Consider the following 18,821-nt stretch of genomic DNA (forward strand, 5'->3'; position numbering starts at 1 on the left):
TCGCTTTTATAAACGAAGTATTTCCTTACAAATGAAATCCCAGTTAAAAGTGAGGAAAGAGTTATAGAAAAGTCACTACAAATAACATATTCGAAGTACATCAAATTCAGATTAAAAACCAATGAAATTTACATAAGCATGTCATTGAAAGAATGCGGTTTATTTTTGACATCCACATATTGGATTTTTAAAAATAAAATAAAAATAAGATTAGATGTAGTCCAAAGTTGTCAAAAATGAACAACATCCCTCCAATGACAAGCTAATGTAAAATTCATAGGTTTTTCACCCGAATTTGAAGCACTTCGGGTTACTAGTTGTGATGAAAATACTACATCTTTTTCCACACTTTTTTTCAAAGAAATGTAAACAAACAGACTAGCAAATAAAAAAATTAAATTACAGTTAAGTTTGTGAAAAAATATAAAATAAATTCAGAAATGAAGGATTTTGTTTTTAAAAAGAGTTACTGGAAAATGATACGGACTCATTAAAAATTACACGCACCCATTGAATCAACATTATTTAAAAATAAAATATGTATTATTTTTTTTACGAAATTCCACACTATAGTTTTAAAAAACATCTCAGCAACCACAAATTTCTAGTTAGAAATTTGGCAACTGAAAATAGCCAGTTGCCATTTTTAAATTTCGTTTTGGCAACAGACAACTCAACTGAGGTTCGGTTGCTATCGATAATCGACCCATTAAAGTACCATTATTTTAAACATAGCTGTAAAATTCCGATTACGATTAATAATCAATCAAAAATAATCGTAATGATTATTTAATTCTCTGGTATAAAATTTCTGATTATTAATTGATTACGATTAAAATTAATCTAAAAGGTCTGAAAATTATGGATAGGAATGATTTGGCTGTTTTAGTTGCGCTTGATTTGTCTAAGGCGTTTGATCGTGTAAGTCATTCAATGTTAATACAAAAACTATGTAATTTCTTTAAATTTTCTTCAACTGAGTGTAAATTGTTATTTTCCTATCTTTCTAATAGATATCAGTTTGTTCAGTATGGTCAATGTTGTTCTGTATGTTCTTTGGTCACAAGTGGTGTTCCGCAAGGTTCTGTTATTGGTCGCTTATTATTTTTATTGTATATGAATGATCTTATGTTAACTGTTGAGGGATTTTCTTGTCAATTGTTTATTTTTGCAGATGATATTCAGTTACTATTTGCAGGAGAATGTCAGTTTGTTGATGCCTTGGAGTGTTTAGTTAATACGGTGTTGTCTTCTGTTTCTAGTTGGATGTCAAGTTGTGGACTATGTATTAATCGTGAGAAGACCAAGGCTATGATTTTTAAGTCACCTAGAACTGATGTTAATCTATCTATTATGATTGACAATGTTAGTATTGAGTTTGTAGAGTATGTTAAATGTCTTGGAGTTTATATTGATTGTCACCTTAGTTTTGAACATCATATTGATTGGCTATGTAACAGAATAAATTATACACTTCGTAGATTGTATTCTTTGAATCTTTATTTGCATACATATGTTAAGAAGAACATTGCTTATGCTTTATTAATGTCTAACATGTTGTATTGTGCTGAGGTTTTTACTGGATTTTGTGATCGCTTAATGCGTAGATATAATCTTCTCTTCAATAGAATTGTACGATATGTTTATAATCTTAGAATTAGATCTCATGTCACTGCTTATGTGATTGACTTTTTAGGGTGTAAATTTAGGAGTTTTAATGATATTAGGGTAATGTTGCAATTTTATAAAATTATTGTAGAAGGTTTTCCAAAGTACTTGGTACAATTATTTGAATTTACGAGCTTAAGGAGTTTTAATTTCCCAATTAATATATTTAAAAACAAACTTGTAGAATATTATAATAGCTGTGAAATTACTTAACTATTAACAAGTTTCCAATTTGAATGAACATTTAGGTTTAAGCTTTTTATATTATTAAATTTGTTAAATTTTTATGTTCAATAGCTCATAATATTGAATTTGAATATATGTATGTTAGTAGTTTTTAAGCCATATTTGGCCCTATGGGCTTGGTTATAAAATTGTATTAAAAAAAATAAATAAAAAATAATCAGGGATTAATTTAAATTAATGAAAATAATCAAATATTAATTTGATTATTTTCAGGGATTAATTTTGATTATTTTTGATTAATTTCAATATATTTAGTATAATTTCCTACCTATTTACATTAAGTGTAATGGAAAACTCTTATTCAAGTTATGACACTATTCAATTATATGACTGTTTTATTGAAAACAATAAATTTATCAAGTTTATTTCGATTAAAAATCTTGATCTCAGTACAACATGTTAAAAAATAAAATTACTGCAATCTTTTCGAACTGGGTCTAAAAAATCCGTAATTTTTAGCTGATGACGGTAAAGTTATTAAATTTTTCTTAGAGTTTTTTTGGGAGGAAATTATATTAAATATATGGAAAATAATCAAAATAAATCCTCGAAAATAATCAACTAATTTTTTGATTATTTTCATTAATTTCAATTAATCCCTGATTATTTTTAGATTATTTTTAATTGTAATCAATAATTAATTAAAAATTTAAAGTAATCGTTAATTAATCATTAATTTTACCTTTTCAATAAAAATAATCTAATTAATAATTATTAATTATTAATCATTATTTTACAGCTATGATTTTAAAGGATCCTGATTTCTCTATACTAAAAATGCGTACGATTGTGAGCACCGCTTGATAAGAACATATTTTTTTTTTTGCTTACAGTGTTTGGTGAAAGAACAACAAAATTTCGCTATGACACAAACTTGTTCTCTTTCAAAAAGTGATGCTCACACACAGCGCTTATATGTACGTCTAACAGGCGATTAACAATCATTCATTATTCAAATTATTTTATGATTGCAGTTACCGATTTATGATAAAATATGATAGTCTTCTAAATATTCAGAGGAATCTATTGGTAAAAATTGTTTGCTTATAAATTATTAAAATTAAAATAAAACCGTTTAAACATGCAGTATATATAATTACCTTTTCCAAAGAATTTTTGATGTGTTCTCTGGCTTTAGCAATTTCGGAAACTAATATACTCTTCCTGTTTATAGATGAATCCTTCAAAATATATTAAAAAATATGTTAGATCTTATATTTCTTAAAGAATTTTTATCAATTTATACAACTTATGCAAATTTAAGTAATTAATAATTACGTAATTCTATACCCAACATCAAAAAGATGGGTGTATTCCTTTAGCAACACATCGAAATAGTGGTGATAAATATGTTGATTGTGCAGATATTTATATTTGATTTATAAACCGTTTATAATATATATTTTCAAAAAAGTTAATTTTACTGTCACATTTAGCATTCAAATGCTGCAAAACACCCCAGCAAAAAATAATTGATGTCATACTTTACAAACTACATCTTAATCACATCTTAAAATGCGATTACATATTTTTCACTTTTATAAAACAAATATTTCCTTACAAATGAAACCCCAGTTAAAAGTGAGGAAAGAGATGTGGAAAAGTCATTACAAATAACATATTTGAAGTACATCAAGATTTGGTGAAAGAGTAGTGAAATTTACATAAGCGTGTCATTAAGAGAATGTGTTTTATTTTTGACATCCAAATATCGGATTTTTACTGCATCTAAAAATAAGATTAGATGTAGTTCAAAGTTGCCAAAAATGAACAACATCCTTCCAATGACACGCTAATGTGAAATTCATAGGTTTTACACCCGAATTTGAAGCACTTCGGGTTACTAGTTGTGATGAAAATTCTACATCTTTTTCCACACTTTTTTTTGCTGGGACGTTAATGGTATGGGAAATTTTAAATAAATTTTAGATTTTTCAACCAATTTTTGTGTTTTATATACAATTCTCTGAACATCTTATTCTGTATAAATTACGAATTCTTTACAACAAAATGCAAAAGTAATTACCCAGCAAAAAATAATTGATGTCATACTTTACAAACGACATCTTAATCACATCTAAAAATGCGATTGCATACTTTTCGCTTTTATAAACCAAACATATCCTTACAAATGAAAACACAGTTAAAAATGAGGAAAGAGATGTAGAAAAGTCACTACAAACATCATATTCGAAGTACTTCAAATTTTGATGAAAAACCTATGAAATTTACTTAAGCGTTCCTTGAAAGAATGTGGTTTATTTTTGACATACAAATGTCGGGTTTTTACAGCTTCTAAAGATAAGATTAAATGTAGTTCAAAGTTGTCAAAAATTAACAACATCCCTCCAATGACACGTTAATGTAAAATTCATAGGTTTTTCACCTGAATTTGAAGCACTTCGAGTTACTAGTTGTGATGAAAATTCTACATCTTTTTCCACACTTTTTTTGCTGGGTATTTAATGCAGTAAGAACAAAATATCCATTTTTAACGTTGTCCTATCAGACAAATTGTTTCTATGTCATTGTTTTGCAACCCAGCAAAAAATAATTGACGTCATGCTTTACAAACTACCCCAGCAAAAAATAATTGATGTCATACTTTACAAACTAAATCTTAATCACATCTTAAAATGCGATTACATATTTTTCACTTTTATAAACCAAATATTTCCTTACAAATGAAACCCCAGTTAAAAGTGAGGAAAGAGATGTGGAAAAGTCATTACAAATAACATATTTGAAGTACATCAGATTTGGTGAAAGAGTAGTGAAATTTACATAAGCGTGTCATTAAGAGAATGTGTTTTATTTTTGACATCCAAATATCGGATTTTTACTGATTCTAAAAATAAGATATTAGATGTAGTTCAAAGTTGACAAAAATGAACAACATCCCTCCAATGACACGCTAATGTAAAATTCATAGGTTTTACACCCGAATTTGAAGCACTTCGGGTTACTAGTTGTGATGAAAATTCTACATCTTTTTCCACACTTTTTTTGCTGGGACATTAATCACATCTTAAAATGCGATTACATATTTTTCACTTTTATAAACCAAATATTTCCTTACAAATAAAAACCCAGTTAAAAGTGAGGAAAGAGATGTAGAAAAGTCATTACAAATAATATATTTGAAGTACATCAAGATTTGATGAAAGAGTAGTGAAATCTACATAAGCGTGTCATTAAGAGAATGTGTTTTATTTTTGACATCCAAATATCGGATTTTTACTGATTCTAAAAATAAGATATTAGATGTAGTTCAAAGTTGACAAAAATGAACAACATCCCTCCAATGACACGCTAATGTAAAATTCATAGGTTTTACACCCGAATTTGAAGCACTTCGGGTTACAAGTTGTGATGAAAATACTACATCTTTTTCCGCACTTTTTTTGCTGGGCAGTTAAATAAAATATCAAATTTTTAGATCTCCAAAATTACCTAATTTTGATTGCAAGAAAAATAAGACTAACCAGCAAAATATAATTGATGTCATACTTTACAAACGACATCTTAATCAGATCTAAAAATCATTCATAACACCGTGCAGTATAGAGCTCTTTCTCTCGATTCTAACTCCAGAGACCAATATTTAGGTATTGCATTTAGATCGGGAGAAACCAACTTAAAGCTCTATAATGTCTATATTCCGCCAGTAGCCAGCTGTTTGTTAGACGGCGATATGCGTCTTGTCCTAGGGGACGCCCACCATTAGCTCTGGCACTCTTGTTTAGGGGAAGACCAGAGAGGTGAGTTGCTAACGGAACATATTGACGAGTCCACCTTCTGCACTCTGAATGATTATGGGTACCTGCGGATTATGGGTGCCTGCGCTAGAACCGGTCTTAGCTTTCTTTAGAGCAAAAAAAAATACAACAAAAAAGTCCATTTTAAAAAAAAAGGGAAAATTAGGTGCGAAATATTAAGCAAAAAAGAAATTCATACTTTGGTTCTAGCCAACAGAAAGTTACTTCTACTTTCGTAATTGACTTAAAAATATTGTATCCTGATGAAATTTTAGATATGCTCTTGAGACGAAAACCAACATAAATTATTCGATTTAATATAAAATTCCGTAGTCAATTTTATAGATTTCAATCCATATTTGATCAAAGTCTTCAGAGAGAATACTGTGAATGTTTGGACATACCTACCAAAAAATTCATTTAGACTACCTTCCTACCAAACGAGAAAATTCCTACCAAGGAAAAGCCCAAAATGGCAACGCTATTTATGGAGTTGATTCAGTTATTATTTTCTTGTAACTCACAGCGAAATGGAATCAAACTTTTGTTGTTGTTATTAGACACATAATATTATACAAATCAATTATATAATTTTGAATGAATCAATTCAAAAAGAAAATATAGCACTTTGTATACAATGCCAAAAGAAGTTGCTTAGGTTTCGAACAGTACTGTATATCGTCATATGAAATCCAAAAAGCCCTAAGTTAAATTGAACAAATTTTTTAGGAGAAGCAAAAAACCGTATAAAATGATAAATAAACCAAAAATGTTCAACATTCTCTCAAGTTGAGCTTATTTCTTATTGACAAATTATTATTTGAAGAAAAATTAGCGATTTTTGTTTTACTTACGGAGATATGAAACTTACTCCCTTGAGAATTAGTTTTTTCTGAAGTTACATTAAAAAATAGTAAGTTTTAACATTTTCAACTAAATCCAAATCAGTTTTTGTTGGTCAAATATACCGAAACATGGAAGGCATAAGGCTTCTTTGTTTTCATAAAAATTTTCGGAAATTGGAATTTTTCTTTGAAAAAATTCTAAAACTGTTAAAATAATCTCTAAATTACCAACTTATAACATTTTACAGTTTCGAAGTTAAAAATTCAACAGAATTTTAAAATTTTCATGAATTTTGAGGTAATTTTAGAACATAACCTTTTAGAATTTTTTTGATAGGGACGTTGATTTTAATTGTAGGAGTGTAAAATTTAGCAGGAGCATGTATTTTGATACGGTGCATCATAATCAATCAAAAAGTGATTTTTTGTAACTTAGGGCTTTTTGGATTTCATATGACGATATGTCTGTTCTGTAAATCGAATTCGGTGTTCTGCAAATTGAATTTTTATTTGAACGCAAAATTCTGAAAAATAAACATATTTAAATGAAAATGAGTTTAAAATGCCCATAGCATTCATATTAAATTACAATTGTATTAAAAAACGCAAAAATAATTATTTAATTTATTAGAATAAAATTAAATTCGATTTACTTTCGACTAGATTTGTGTACTCGGTTTTAAAAACGAGAACAATTATGAGAACTCGTTTTTAAACGAGAAATTTACTCGACTTCGGTTTACAGAACAGAAAGGATAATATTAATTTATTAATTACTGAAAAAACAGAATATAATTCAAAAATAAGCTGAAACTTTTTTTTAAGAAAATTCAGTTAATATGTATGATTAATCTGAATCACTAAATAATCGTCTGTCATCATTTTGGAATTGGTTCGACGTTACTTTCATCACTAGATGATATAATCATATTGCCATCATATGGTAAAATATCATTTTCATCACTAGAATTTACATAACTCGTAAATAAGGAATGAGATCAAAGAATTTTTAGGAGTTTCAATTGTTCCTTTCTTGCAAAAAAGTTTGTCATCAAACTTCAAGATTTTGAATTTTTATGTTGCTCTTGATATCCGGAAAACAGATCAGTCCGTCCGTTGATTTTGTATAGCATTAACTGTGCTGAGGATATGACCAATTTAAAAACGGTAAAAGCTAGGAAAATCTTAAATTTCAAAATCTGTTAAAATTCCAAAAAAAAAGTTTATTTAAAACCCGGAACATGGAAAATAAAAATAAAAAGATGAAAGTTACGGTGCAGGGCCTAAATAACCCAGTACCGGCAGCAAGTGTTGATCCACTCGCGAGTCACGTGTCGTCGTCATCCTGCAATCGTGGGCAAAATACTACTACGGAGGTGGGTACCTTGGCCTCCGTGGCGGACAATGCGTCAAGTGTACAGCATGCCATTGGCAAAAACATAGGGGTGAAAGAGAAGGATGTACTCGGAGAGAGCTCTAAGCTACCTCAGCCTTTAAATATAGGTGAGGGTTCCGACTCTGAATCCTCAGAAGATAATAACAACACCATTATAACAAATCCCAAAAGGAAATCATAGTTAGTCAATCCAACGACACTCCAAAGGAAAAATCGGACTCTCTCACAAGATCTGAGGCAAAGAGGATCAGGTCTCCCGAAGAGTTGACAACTGAGAATAAACCTAAGAAGAAAAGAGCTCCCTGTCTTCTAATACACAGTCGAAGCCAAGCCATACTTCACTCAAAGGAACCTCAAGTCAGAATCCTGAGAGTAAGGGTGACAACGCCAAGATAGATATCCCGAAGACGACCACGTCGGCGAAATCAACCTCGAAGGCAAGGGTATCCCAAAAGAAACCCCGAAAAGCGAGGAAAGATAGGCTTGACAGTGGAAAAGGAAAAGAGCCTCCATCTTACGCCAAAGTTGCCAAAAGAAGACACCGGGACGATCTCTGTTATGCAGTTTACGATGCCGGTAATCCGACAGGCAAAATTCCAATAGACCAACAGAGTAAGGTAGAAGATCTGGTGAACAATAAAATAGTGGACCACGCAATCGCTTCAAAGGGCCAACAACCAATAGAGAGCGTGAGCTGCGAGTTCAGAATGGGCGTGATGTTGATGAGGTTGGCATCTCACCAATGTGTGAGCATCCTAAAGAACTTGGTGGAAAGTATCCCTCCACCCTGGGACGGCGCTAAGCTGGGACTGGCAAAGAAGAGCGAGCTTCCGGTGCTCTTAAAGTCCACCGTCTACATAAAAGGATGGGGCAGTAAACTGGCTACTGAACGTATACTGGAAATTCTTGGTGGTCAAAATGCTGAGCTGGCCGTGGAAAAATGGGACGTCTTTTACAGGAAAGAAGAACCTGAGGGAACTTTATTTGTAATAGGTATCGATCAGAAATCTATGGTCTTGCCAAGAATAAAGGTAGGGCTTCGCCTCTAAAGCTGTCATATTCAAAATTGGGAAGGTGCCGATTGGAAGGGCTGTTACAACAAGCCTCGAAAAGGACACTAAAATACCTAAGACCACAGCATCAGTAGCAACTACTGATAACGTTAAGGAGTCAAATCCTAAAAGCGAGGAAGATACCACTAACTTGCCAAAAGAAGGTGCAGCTGTCCTTTCCAAAATTGGGGAGGTGCCGATTGAAAGGGATGTCAAAACCGGCCCCGATATGGACACAAAACACCTAAGACGGTACCCAAAGCATCATTAGCAAGTACTGGTAATTTTGAGGAGTCAGATCCTAAAAGCGAAGAGGAAATCACTCACTCGCCTGAAGACAGAACAGCAGTGCTGTCCAAAATTGGGAAAGTGTCGATTAAAAAGACTGCTCTTTCTATGCCTGATAAGGACACCGCAGTGCCATCAATGGTACCCACTGCATCAATAGCCACTTCAGGTTACCCGGAGGAGTCAAATCCAACGAGCGGGGATGTGATCACTAGCTCGCTGGAAGACAGTTTAAATGGATGACAATGATTGAGGTTATCCAAATAAACCTCCATCGGAGCGAGACAGCTACCAACGCTCTGATGTCTAAAAATAACACAGGTAAGATACATATAGCTTTAATCCAGGAACCTTGGACGATTCGCAACAAGGTTTTTGGATTAAATCACGTAAATTTCCAACTTTTCTACGCTGATACAGGGTCTCGACCGAGAACATGTATCTTATGTCACAAGAATTTATGTTTTCTCCTCTCAACAGGATTATCCACATCGGATGCAACGGTACTGAAGCAAGGTCGTGGCAACATATACCTTGCATCTGTTTACCTGCCTTTCGATTCTCCGACACTACCACCAACGTCGGAGCTGATGAAACTGGTCGAAGAGGCACAAAGGCAAAATAAGAAAATTGTAATAGGTTGGATGCCAACTCCCACCATGTAGCTTAAGGTAGTACAAACACCAATCGCAGGGGACAAGCCCTTATGGATTTCCTTAATACTAAAGACTTGATCAAATCGAAATTAGGTAATAAAGCTACCTTCGTCAATAGAATCAGAGAAGAAGTATTAGATATAACTATATGTTCAGAAGAGATTATAAACGAAATTCAGGATTGGAGAGTTTCGGACGAGCACTCCTTTTCTGACCATCGGTATATAAGATTCAAAATACTACGGCCGCCACCAAAGCCGATAAAGTTTCGGAATAAGTCTAAAACTAATTGGACAATGTTCGGTTCCTTACTAAAGAACCGTTTGTCAGAACACTTTTCAATGTCGAAATAAAGAGGACATAGACGCCAAATTAGAAATGCTCACAAGTGCCTTGGTTGAATCGTTCGAGGACAGCTTCCCTCTGCGAGAGCGGAGATCTTCCCAGGAGAAACCCTGGGTAACCGGGGAGATCCGGAACCTTGGTAAAACTCTTCGCAAACTATTTAACCGGGCACGGCGTAAAAAGACCGCAGTATACTGGGATGAGTATCGTAGTAAACTTGGTGAATATAAGAAAATTGTTCGTAAAGCCAAAAGAGACTCCTGGAAACTTTTCTGTGAACAGGTAGACAGCGTAAATGACGTATCGAAGATAAAAAAATCCTATCAAAAACTCATGTCCAACCAGAATCTATGGTCGATGATACAGGCAGGAGGCTGGAGGATATGGAGGAGACAATGAAACTCGTAATGAACTCCCATTTTCCACCCGGTATATCGAATAACATAGATGAACCGATATTGGAGGAAGGGGAGGCTAACACGGAAATTGTAATTACATCTGATATGGTTAAAGGGGCAATCAAGAGCTTCGCTCCCTATAAAGCTGCAGGGCCGGATGGCATTTTCCCGGCACTCTTACAGATGGAGGCGGGACTGGTTTCCGTACATCTGTCTCAGATATTCACTGCATGCTTGAAATTCACATATACCCCCATTAAATGGCAGGATGCAAGGGTAATATTTATACCTTAACCAGGGAAACCTAGCTATTCGACACCTAAGTCCTATCGACCGATAAGTCTTACGTCCTTCCTACTTAAAACTTTGGAACGGATAGTTGATAGTATGGTGAAAAGCAGTATACCCGACAAAGACCTAAAATTTAAGCAGCATGCTTATGTAAAGGGACGATCGGTGGAAACCGCTTTAAACGAAGTTGTCCACTACATAGGTTCATCCTTTGATAGCAAAATGTATACACTGGCGGTATGCATTGACATCGAAGGCGCCTTCAATAACGTACACACTGATACTCTTATCCAATCCCTAGACCAGTTTTATGTTGACCGGGTGCTCCGTAACTGGATCAACCATATGCTAAGGAACAGATGGATAAGCTGCGAGATGTACGATATAACTATCAGGAAAAAGGTATTTCGCGGTATACCACAGGGTGGCATTTTGTCACCTTTACTCTGGGTTGCCACGATTAATAGCCTCCTAAAGACCCTACCTGAGAAAGGACTTAGACCTGTCTGCTATGCAGACGATGTCGTAATACTTTTAAAGGGAAAGGATCCAAATTACTTGTGTAGAAGAGCTGAGGTGGCTCTGAATACGGCCTTGAGCTGGGCTCAACCGAGAGGCCTCAATGTTAACCCGGCAAAAACGGAAATCTGTCTTTTCACAAGAAAGACAAAAATTTCTACGTACACTGAATCTTGCTTCCTGGGCAAGAAGATACCAGTGACAGACAAAGTTAAGTACTTAGGTGTAATCCTCGACCGAAAATTATATAGGCATGAAATGGATTCTTAGTCCTACTATGACAAATTGGCTTTATAAAAGTGTAATTAGACCAATTCTAGCTTATGCTTCAATAATCTGGTGGACTGCTTTAGACAAAAAGTGCAATATCAAACTACTACAGGGAGTTCAGCGTACATGCTGCTTGGGTATAAGTGGTGCCATGTGTACTACTTCAACCAAGGCTCTGGAAACGTTGCTAGATATTCCACCCATTGAAACATATTTGAGATATGAGGCGGCGCTTACAGCCGAACGGCTCTTTACTTTAGGCGAACTGGCCAAAAGCGGTTACAGGACACGTCATCAATGTATACTGGACACATTGGAAAGTTATACACAATCATCGGACGTGCCTGATCGTATACCAGACGCAGAATATGTCGGAAACTTTGACACGCTGATCCCAGATAGAATGCCTTGGTCAAGCGGAACATTAGAGCAAATACCATTAGGAATCCGTTGTTACACGGATGGCTCTAAATTGGGGGACAAAGTGGGGCTGGGTTTCTATATTGAAGACCCAGAAACAGAAATATACCACCGTTTACCAAATCATAACACAAGCTTCCAGGCAGTACGAGCAATAACGGAATGCGTAAATTGGATTAGAATAAATATGGCGCCAACAGCACTTAAAATATTTACCGACAGCCAGAAGGCAATTAGGGCGATAGAACTAAATCTAAGACCGTATTGGATTGTAAGAAAGCTTTAACTGAATACTCTCCCAGAGGTAAGGTTCACATCATATGGGTACCAGCCCACTCGGGAGTAGTCGGCAACGAAAGGGCGAATGTAATAGCTTTAAAGGGAAGGGAGCTCGAGGCAGTTAACCTGACAAACGCAAAACCATTCGACGCAACAAAAGCTGAACTAAATGACCCTGATGAGAGCAAGACGAAAAATCTTCTCAAAATGAGCAAGTCTGAAGTTAGTATGATGGTACGTATTCTGAGTGGACACACAGGATTACGAGCACATCTATGCAAAATTGGACGTGCGGATTCAGACGAATGTAGAGCATGTAGAGAGAACAGTGAAACTCTGGAGCACTTTCTTTGCCACTGCCAGGCATTCGTTGAAGTTAGATCCAAGTATCTTGGAAGTGAGGTTATTCCGGAAATAACATTCCTGACTAACACTGATTGGAAGATTCTTAGGAATTACGTTCAGGAAACTGAGTTTCTGAACACTGAAAAATATTTTTTTTTTCATGATAAGGACCGCACAACAGGCCCGATAGTGGCCTAGGTGTATTTCTTCGGATTTGATGTAGTATACATCCTCCTATCGACCTACACATGTTTTCGTAAGCCAAAAACGAATCAGCTGATTCATCACGAAACAGAACGTATAGGCCAAGCCAAGGTGAATTCAGATAAGGTGGTGGCAGTTCTGCAACAACAACATTTTACATGTATTTTGTTTTTGCATTTGGTATACGTAGATGTCAAAAACCATAAGTACGGCGAATTCATTTGATGAAGCCGGGTAAATACTTCATATGCGTTTATTAATATTAAGTGTTCCGGAAGAGATTTTTTTAGTTAATCACGTTATCTACACAATTTTAATATAAAATATAAAACAATATTGTGTATTATGTTAACATTTAATAGAAAAAAATATTTTTCTTAAATAACATATTTGTATACATACCAATTATGCCATTATTTAAATAAAATGATATTTGTTTACGAGATGCTTGGTATTTTCAGATTTTTTACATAAATAATTCAAAATATTAACGTTTTTCTCCGTTTAACTGACATTTTTATACATAAAAATGTAAACAATAACAAACTTTGACAGCTACGTAAACCAGGCGAATTAAGAAAAAAATTATCAGCTGATTGAATAACACCACCAAGGCGAATAGACTATAAGGTGAAGTCATTTCATTTTGCGGCGAATTTATGAAATTTTTTATATATGTAGATTGACAGCGTCGGGTTTGAGAAAGAATTTTTTTTTTTATATTGAGTTTGACAACTTCGGTCTAAATTTCCATGGACAAAAAAACAATCAGCTGTTGAAATGACTTCACCTTATTAGTTTCGCCATGAACACCACCTTATATGAATTCGCCTTGGGCCAAGTAATGTAATTTGTTTTTGAATTTGGTACGCACTAATGTCAAAAACAATAATTGCGGCGAATTCATTTAATAAAAATATTTTGTGAAATTTTTATATTTTATAAAAAATACACATAAAAATATTAAATTTTGTGAAGATAATATACCCTGAGTGGAATAATTTTTGTTCCAAATGAAAATTTCTACTCCACCAAATTAATTTTGCAATACTTAAGCTTGTTCCCAAAATTATGAAAAATTAATATTTTTGTGAAAAATAAACATAAAAATGTAAAAATTTACGGAAAATTATATAACGAAGGAAAGAATCTTTGTTGTAAATGGAAAACTCTACTCCGGCGGAGCAATTTTTAAGATTTACACGTTGTAGTCAGCTGCCGCCGGACGGGTAAATACCTCATATGGGTTTTGTTTTAAAAAGCGTTACGGAACACAATTTTGTTAGTTAATTATATTATATACAAGGTGTAAATATAAAACAATTTATTCATTTTTTTAGATCTTAAAATTTGACCATAACATAGAAGACAGCTGCCGCCGGTCGGGATACCTCATGTGGGGTTTTATATAAAGCGTTCCGGAACAGAATTTTTAAGTTAATCGCGTTATCTACAAAGTGTAAATATAAAATATAAAACAATATTGTTTAATTTGATAACATTTAATAGAAAAAATATTATTTTTATAATATTTCCTTATATAAATAATATAATATAAGAAAAATATTCGCTTGGAATTTTAAGATTTTTTACATAAATTATTCAAAATCAAAGCTTGGAAAGAATGAATTCTATTTGAAATTAATTCCCTTAAATTTTTAATTCGGCTTTAAATTTTTTAATGTACCATTCTTTAAAATCATTCTTTGAATTTAAATTCTAAAGCTGAATTCCTTGGCTTTATATTGAATTAATTCCTAAGAGAATTCATTCTTTATAGGAATGAATTCAATTGAATGATCATTCATATTTGTTTAATTCCTTCTATTACAAATTGAATGAAAGAAAAAAAATTTAATTCAATTTTTAATATACAGAATGCTTTTGAATTATAAAGCAATACTTTCATTCAATCTATTTTAAATTGAATGGTTGAAAAATTTTTAAATTCAATTTGTAATAGATTGAATTCAAACAAAATTTATATCATTCAGAGGGAATTTAAAAATCAATAGGAATTGTTGAAATTTATTTTAATTCAATTTGTAACATATTGAATGCAAACAAAATTAATTCATTCAGATGGAATTTAACATTCTATAGGAATTAATTCAACTACATCGAAAGCTTTAAGAATTAATTCTAGGAATTAAATCAAAGGGAATAAGTTTAAAGAATTGTTAATTCTTTAAAATATAACTCAATTTAAAAAAAAAAAAAGTTAGGGAATGAATTCTTTTAGAGCTTTGTTCAAAATACTAAGGAAGTTTTTCTCTGTTTTAACGGTAATTTTTAAATATAAAAATGCAAACAATAACAAACTCTGACATTAGTGCGTACCATTCAAGTGAAGAAAAAAATAAAAAGCTGATTGAATAACACCACCTTATCTGAATTCGCCTTGGTCGAGGCTAACTGAGCCTAAAGCAGACGTCGGCGCTAGTATTGTTCTGACAACGAAGATTTTCGGCCAATTACATGTACACAACACGATCTCAGACGAACTCCTAAACAAGAGCATCAAAAATACAAATATTTTAACTTTTGAATTTGAAAAAGTCTAAAATCAGCTTTTTTTGATTTTGAAATTGTTTTGTGAGAAGAAGTATATAAAATACAGGTAAAAAAATGGTTTTGTACGAAAGAGACGGAAATAGTTTTTTGCTCGAGAAGCCTCTGTATACCCTGTGAAAGCAGGTTGATGTCGCTTTGTTAAAGAAATTGCAAACACAACTTAAAAAACAAGAGCATAATTTACAAAAACAACGTACACCCTAAATAATTTTCTAGAATGCATACCAACAATGAATGTAAATAAGTTCATCTTGTTTCATATTTTTTTGTACATTTGATTTTGAAATGTTGTTTCTATGTGAAGAAATTATCATTCTTATGTACTTTGATTACATTTTGTGTATAAATATTCGCATTTTACAGTAATGCAATTTAATCTTCAAAATTAAAAATAACCAAATATTTTTTTCAGTGCAATTTCATTGAAAAAATGCCAATAGTGTGTGTAGTGGTGATTTTTTTATTTGCCTCTCTATATGCCGGTATATGGCCTAAAGGTCCAAACATATACAATACTTTACGACCAGGGTGTACTGAATACAAGGTGACATCACTTGCCCAGCTGATCATTGTTTACAATTTTTTATAGACTTGTATACGGGCAAGGTATATTAATTTTATAAGGTAGTGTCATCGGCGAATTCAGAATACCAAGCGAATTGGTTATTTTTTTTTTATATGTAGTTTGACTTGAAGGCGAATTGGCTGTAAGAGAAAAATTTCAAAAACAGCTGACAAATAAATCAAAGCGAATTTATATTAAAAAAATTTTTATAAATTTGAATCTGTTTATAATTTATTTTGATGTTTAAACTTTTAAAGATTAAAAACACAAAAATATACCCTAATCACACAATTTCACTTTAATCACAAAATTCACATATACAAAATCAAACCAGTTTGACATTAACAAAATGAAAACAAAGTTTGACATTTACAAAATGTAAACAAAGTTTGACATTAATTATACACCACGGCGAAAAATGAACATAATAGCAAAAAACGATCAGCTGTTCTGATAACACTACCTTATAGTTAATATATCTTGTATACAGGCTTAAAGCTCATGTTTGTCAAAAACCATATAAAAAAATGACAATCTTGCAGTTGCTCTCAAGTGCTGGTACCTTGTTAAGTATACCGTGTTTACGACGAACTGCGACTGACAGCTACGCAACATAAACAAAAAGTATGAATAAATAATTACATGTTTTAATATGTAACACTGAAAATTTAATACAAAAATGGTCTTTTTTGGTTGTGACCGCTCTCATTTAAACGCATACAGTAAACATGAGCCATATAGTAGCATATAGGCGAAAGGGATTGTCAAAGACCTAAGTCCCCTGTCACTTTTAAGGTCAAGGTGGTTGGAAGCAGTGCCGAGGTCCTGAATGGCTAATTAGTGCAGAAATAAATTAGCCGTTAACAGCTCCCCTCAGCGTCATTGTAAAACGCTGTTGTAAGATAGTTGCCTAGTCCACGTATGCCGTCACTGCGTGGATGGTCCGTCCGAACGAGCATATTCGTGGGATCAAAATTAAACCAATAAATTTAAGGAAGGTAGTGGAAGTAGCGGACAGAAAAGACGAACATTGTGACGAAAGGGTAGTAGAGTTGGACACTACGGCTTTCAGGGACCGGACTAGTGAGGATGGTGGGGATACAGACCTATCCTAAGACGGAGGACTGACACTGACTGACATTCATGCTAGGATCTTGAAGCATGAAGAACAGATTCTAACGGACTGTAATGTGGACGACCTTCTAGGGCTGTCGAAGGACTCCTTTGAAGAATCCGGCGAAACACAGAAGTTTGGGGAGATGGATCTGTCATACGACGGGGAACATAACACCACTGTGGTGTCTACCCACGGTCGGAGGACAGAGTCATCCCCTCCTACTGATGAGGCCAAGGAGGACCAAAGTAGCCTCTCGGAAGAAGGTCGTCCACATGGCGAAAAGAACGCCAATCTCGTACGGCAAGCCGCCGTGGAAGAGTCGCCTAGAGCCCCTCCACGAGATCTTGCTAATGCTGGTCGAACGAAAGAGGATAGGGCGAAGAACGGCACCCGGAAATCTCTGGCCTTTCTGGCTAAGATAGAGCAGAGAGATCCGGCGTCGTTCTCATCAAAGGAGAAGTACCTCGTCAAGAAGCACAAGCATGACGTAGCTAGATTTGAAAGAATCTACGGTCCTGTTAGTGATATCTTGGGGCGGCCTTCTAAGGAACAGCAAGCAGGTGATGATGTTGGCCAGGTAAGCACTCATAAGTGTGTAGGGCCTTCAACATCGGCTGCTTGTCGTGACGAAACCAAGAAGGATGGTGTTATTGCTGCCTAAGCGCTCAGGGCCTCGGCGGGAGCTGCGGGTGGCAACAATACATCATCCAAAGTGGTTCCAGGGGCGAAGAGGGAAGGGAAACCTCCAGCTGCTTCTCCTAAGGGTCCTCAAAAGGGGGCCAATAGGAGAACCGGGTCTGGAGGTGGCCAGAACTCCAAGCTAAAGGGGCCCAGAAAATCTTCGTTGTTGTTGTTGTAACAGCTTAAACTATACAATTTTAATCCGGGGGTTCTGTATTTAGGTCCAAGCTAAGAAATTGGGCTACTTCAATAGGGTTAGTCCATAAATCCATTGGGCTAAGTGAAGTAGGGTGGGCTGGACAGTTGAATATGTGGTGGGTATCATGGGGACCCTGTCCACAAGATGGGCATATATTGGGAACGGCACTGTCTATGCGGGACCAGTAGGCGTTGAGCCTGTTGCTCCATCCCGATCTCAGTTGTGCCAGAGCAACTCTTGTTTTCCGCGGCAGGTTCTTCTCTATTTCTGCTATGGGCGGTGGGCGACCTCCAAGAACGACATTCATGCGGTAACCTGAAACCGCGGTATTGATGGCGTCTCTATGAATGTCGTTCAAAGCTGCTGTATACGAAGTCCGATCTAAGGGATCCTGAACATAACTTCGTATGCTCTCTTCGTATGCACGAAGGTCCTTCCTGACATGCCTCGGGGGAGCATCCAACTGTGTGATGTTAAAGTTGGGATGACTCCTCCGGTGACATCCCAGGAGGAACTGTTTAGTCAGCAAGACATTATGTTCCTTGACTGGGAGGACCTTCGTTTCCTCATGTAGATGGTGTTCTGAGGTTATTTGCATGCAGCCCTTTACAGTCCTTAGGGCAGCATTTTGGCAGCTTTGAATATTTCTCCACTGGGTATCACTCAGCGATGGAGACCACACTGGAGCAGCATAATTGACCACTG

At 34.6% G+C, this 18,821-nt stretch overlaps 1 protein-coding gene across 2 annotated transcripts in view; it reads right to left on the reverse strand.

Annotated features, from left to right (window-relative positions):
* Window positions 1–18,821, reverse strand: part of LOC119599991 (probable elongation factor 1-delta) — a 46,548-nt gene that overhangs the window by 17,589 nt on the left and 10,138 nt on the right. For both annotated transcript variants that reach the window (XM_037949975.1, XM_037949974.1), the window contains one exon: window positions 3,015–3,095. In XM_037949975.1, the coding sequence (XP_037805903.1) occupies window positions 3,015–3,095 (81 nt within the window). The remainder of the gene's footprint in view (window positions 1–3,014; window positions 3,096–18,821) is intronic.

This window comes from Lucilia sericata, unplaced genomic scaffold (assembly GCF_015586225.1).
Source record: "Lucilia sericata isolate MDLA Ls3-8-SP2 unplaced genomic scaffold, ASM1558622v1 Contig000099F_arrow, whole genome shotgun sequence".
In the NCBI taxonomy this organism is placed as follows: domain Eukaryota; kingdom Metazoa; phylum Arthropoda; class Insecta; order Diptera; family Calliphoridae; genus Lucilia; species Lucilia sericata.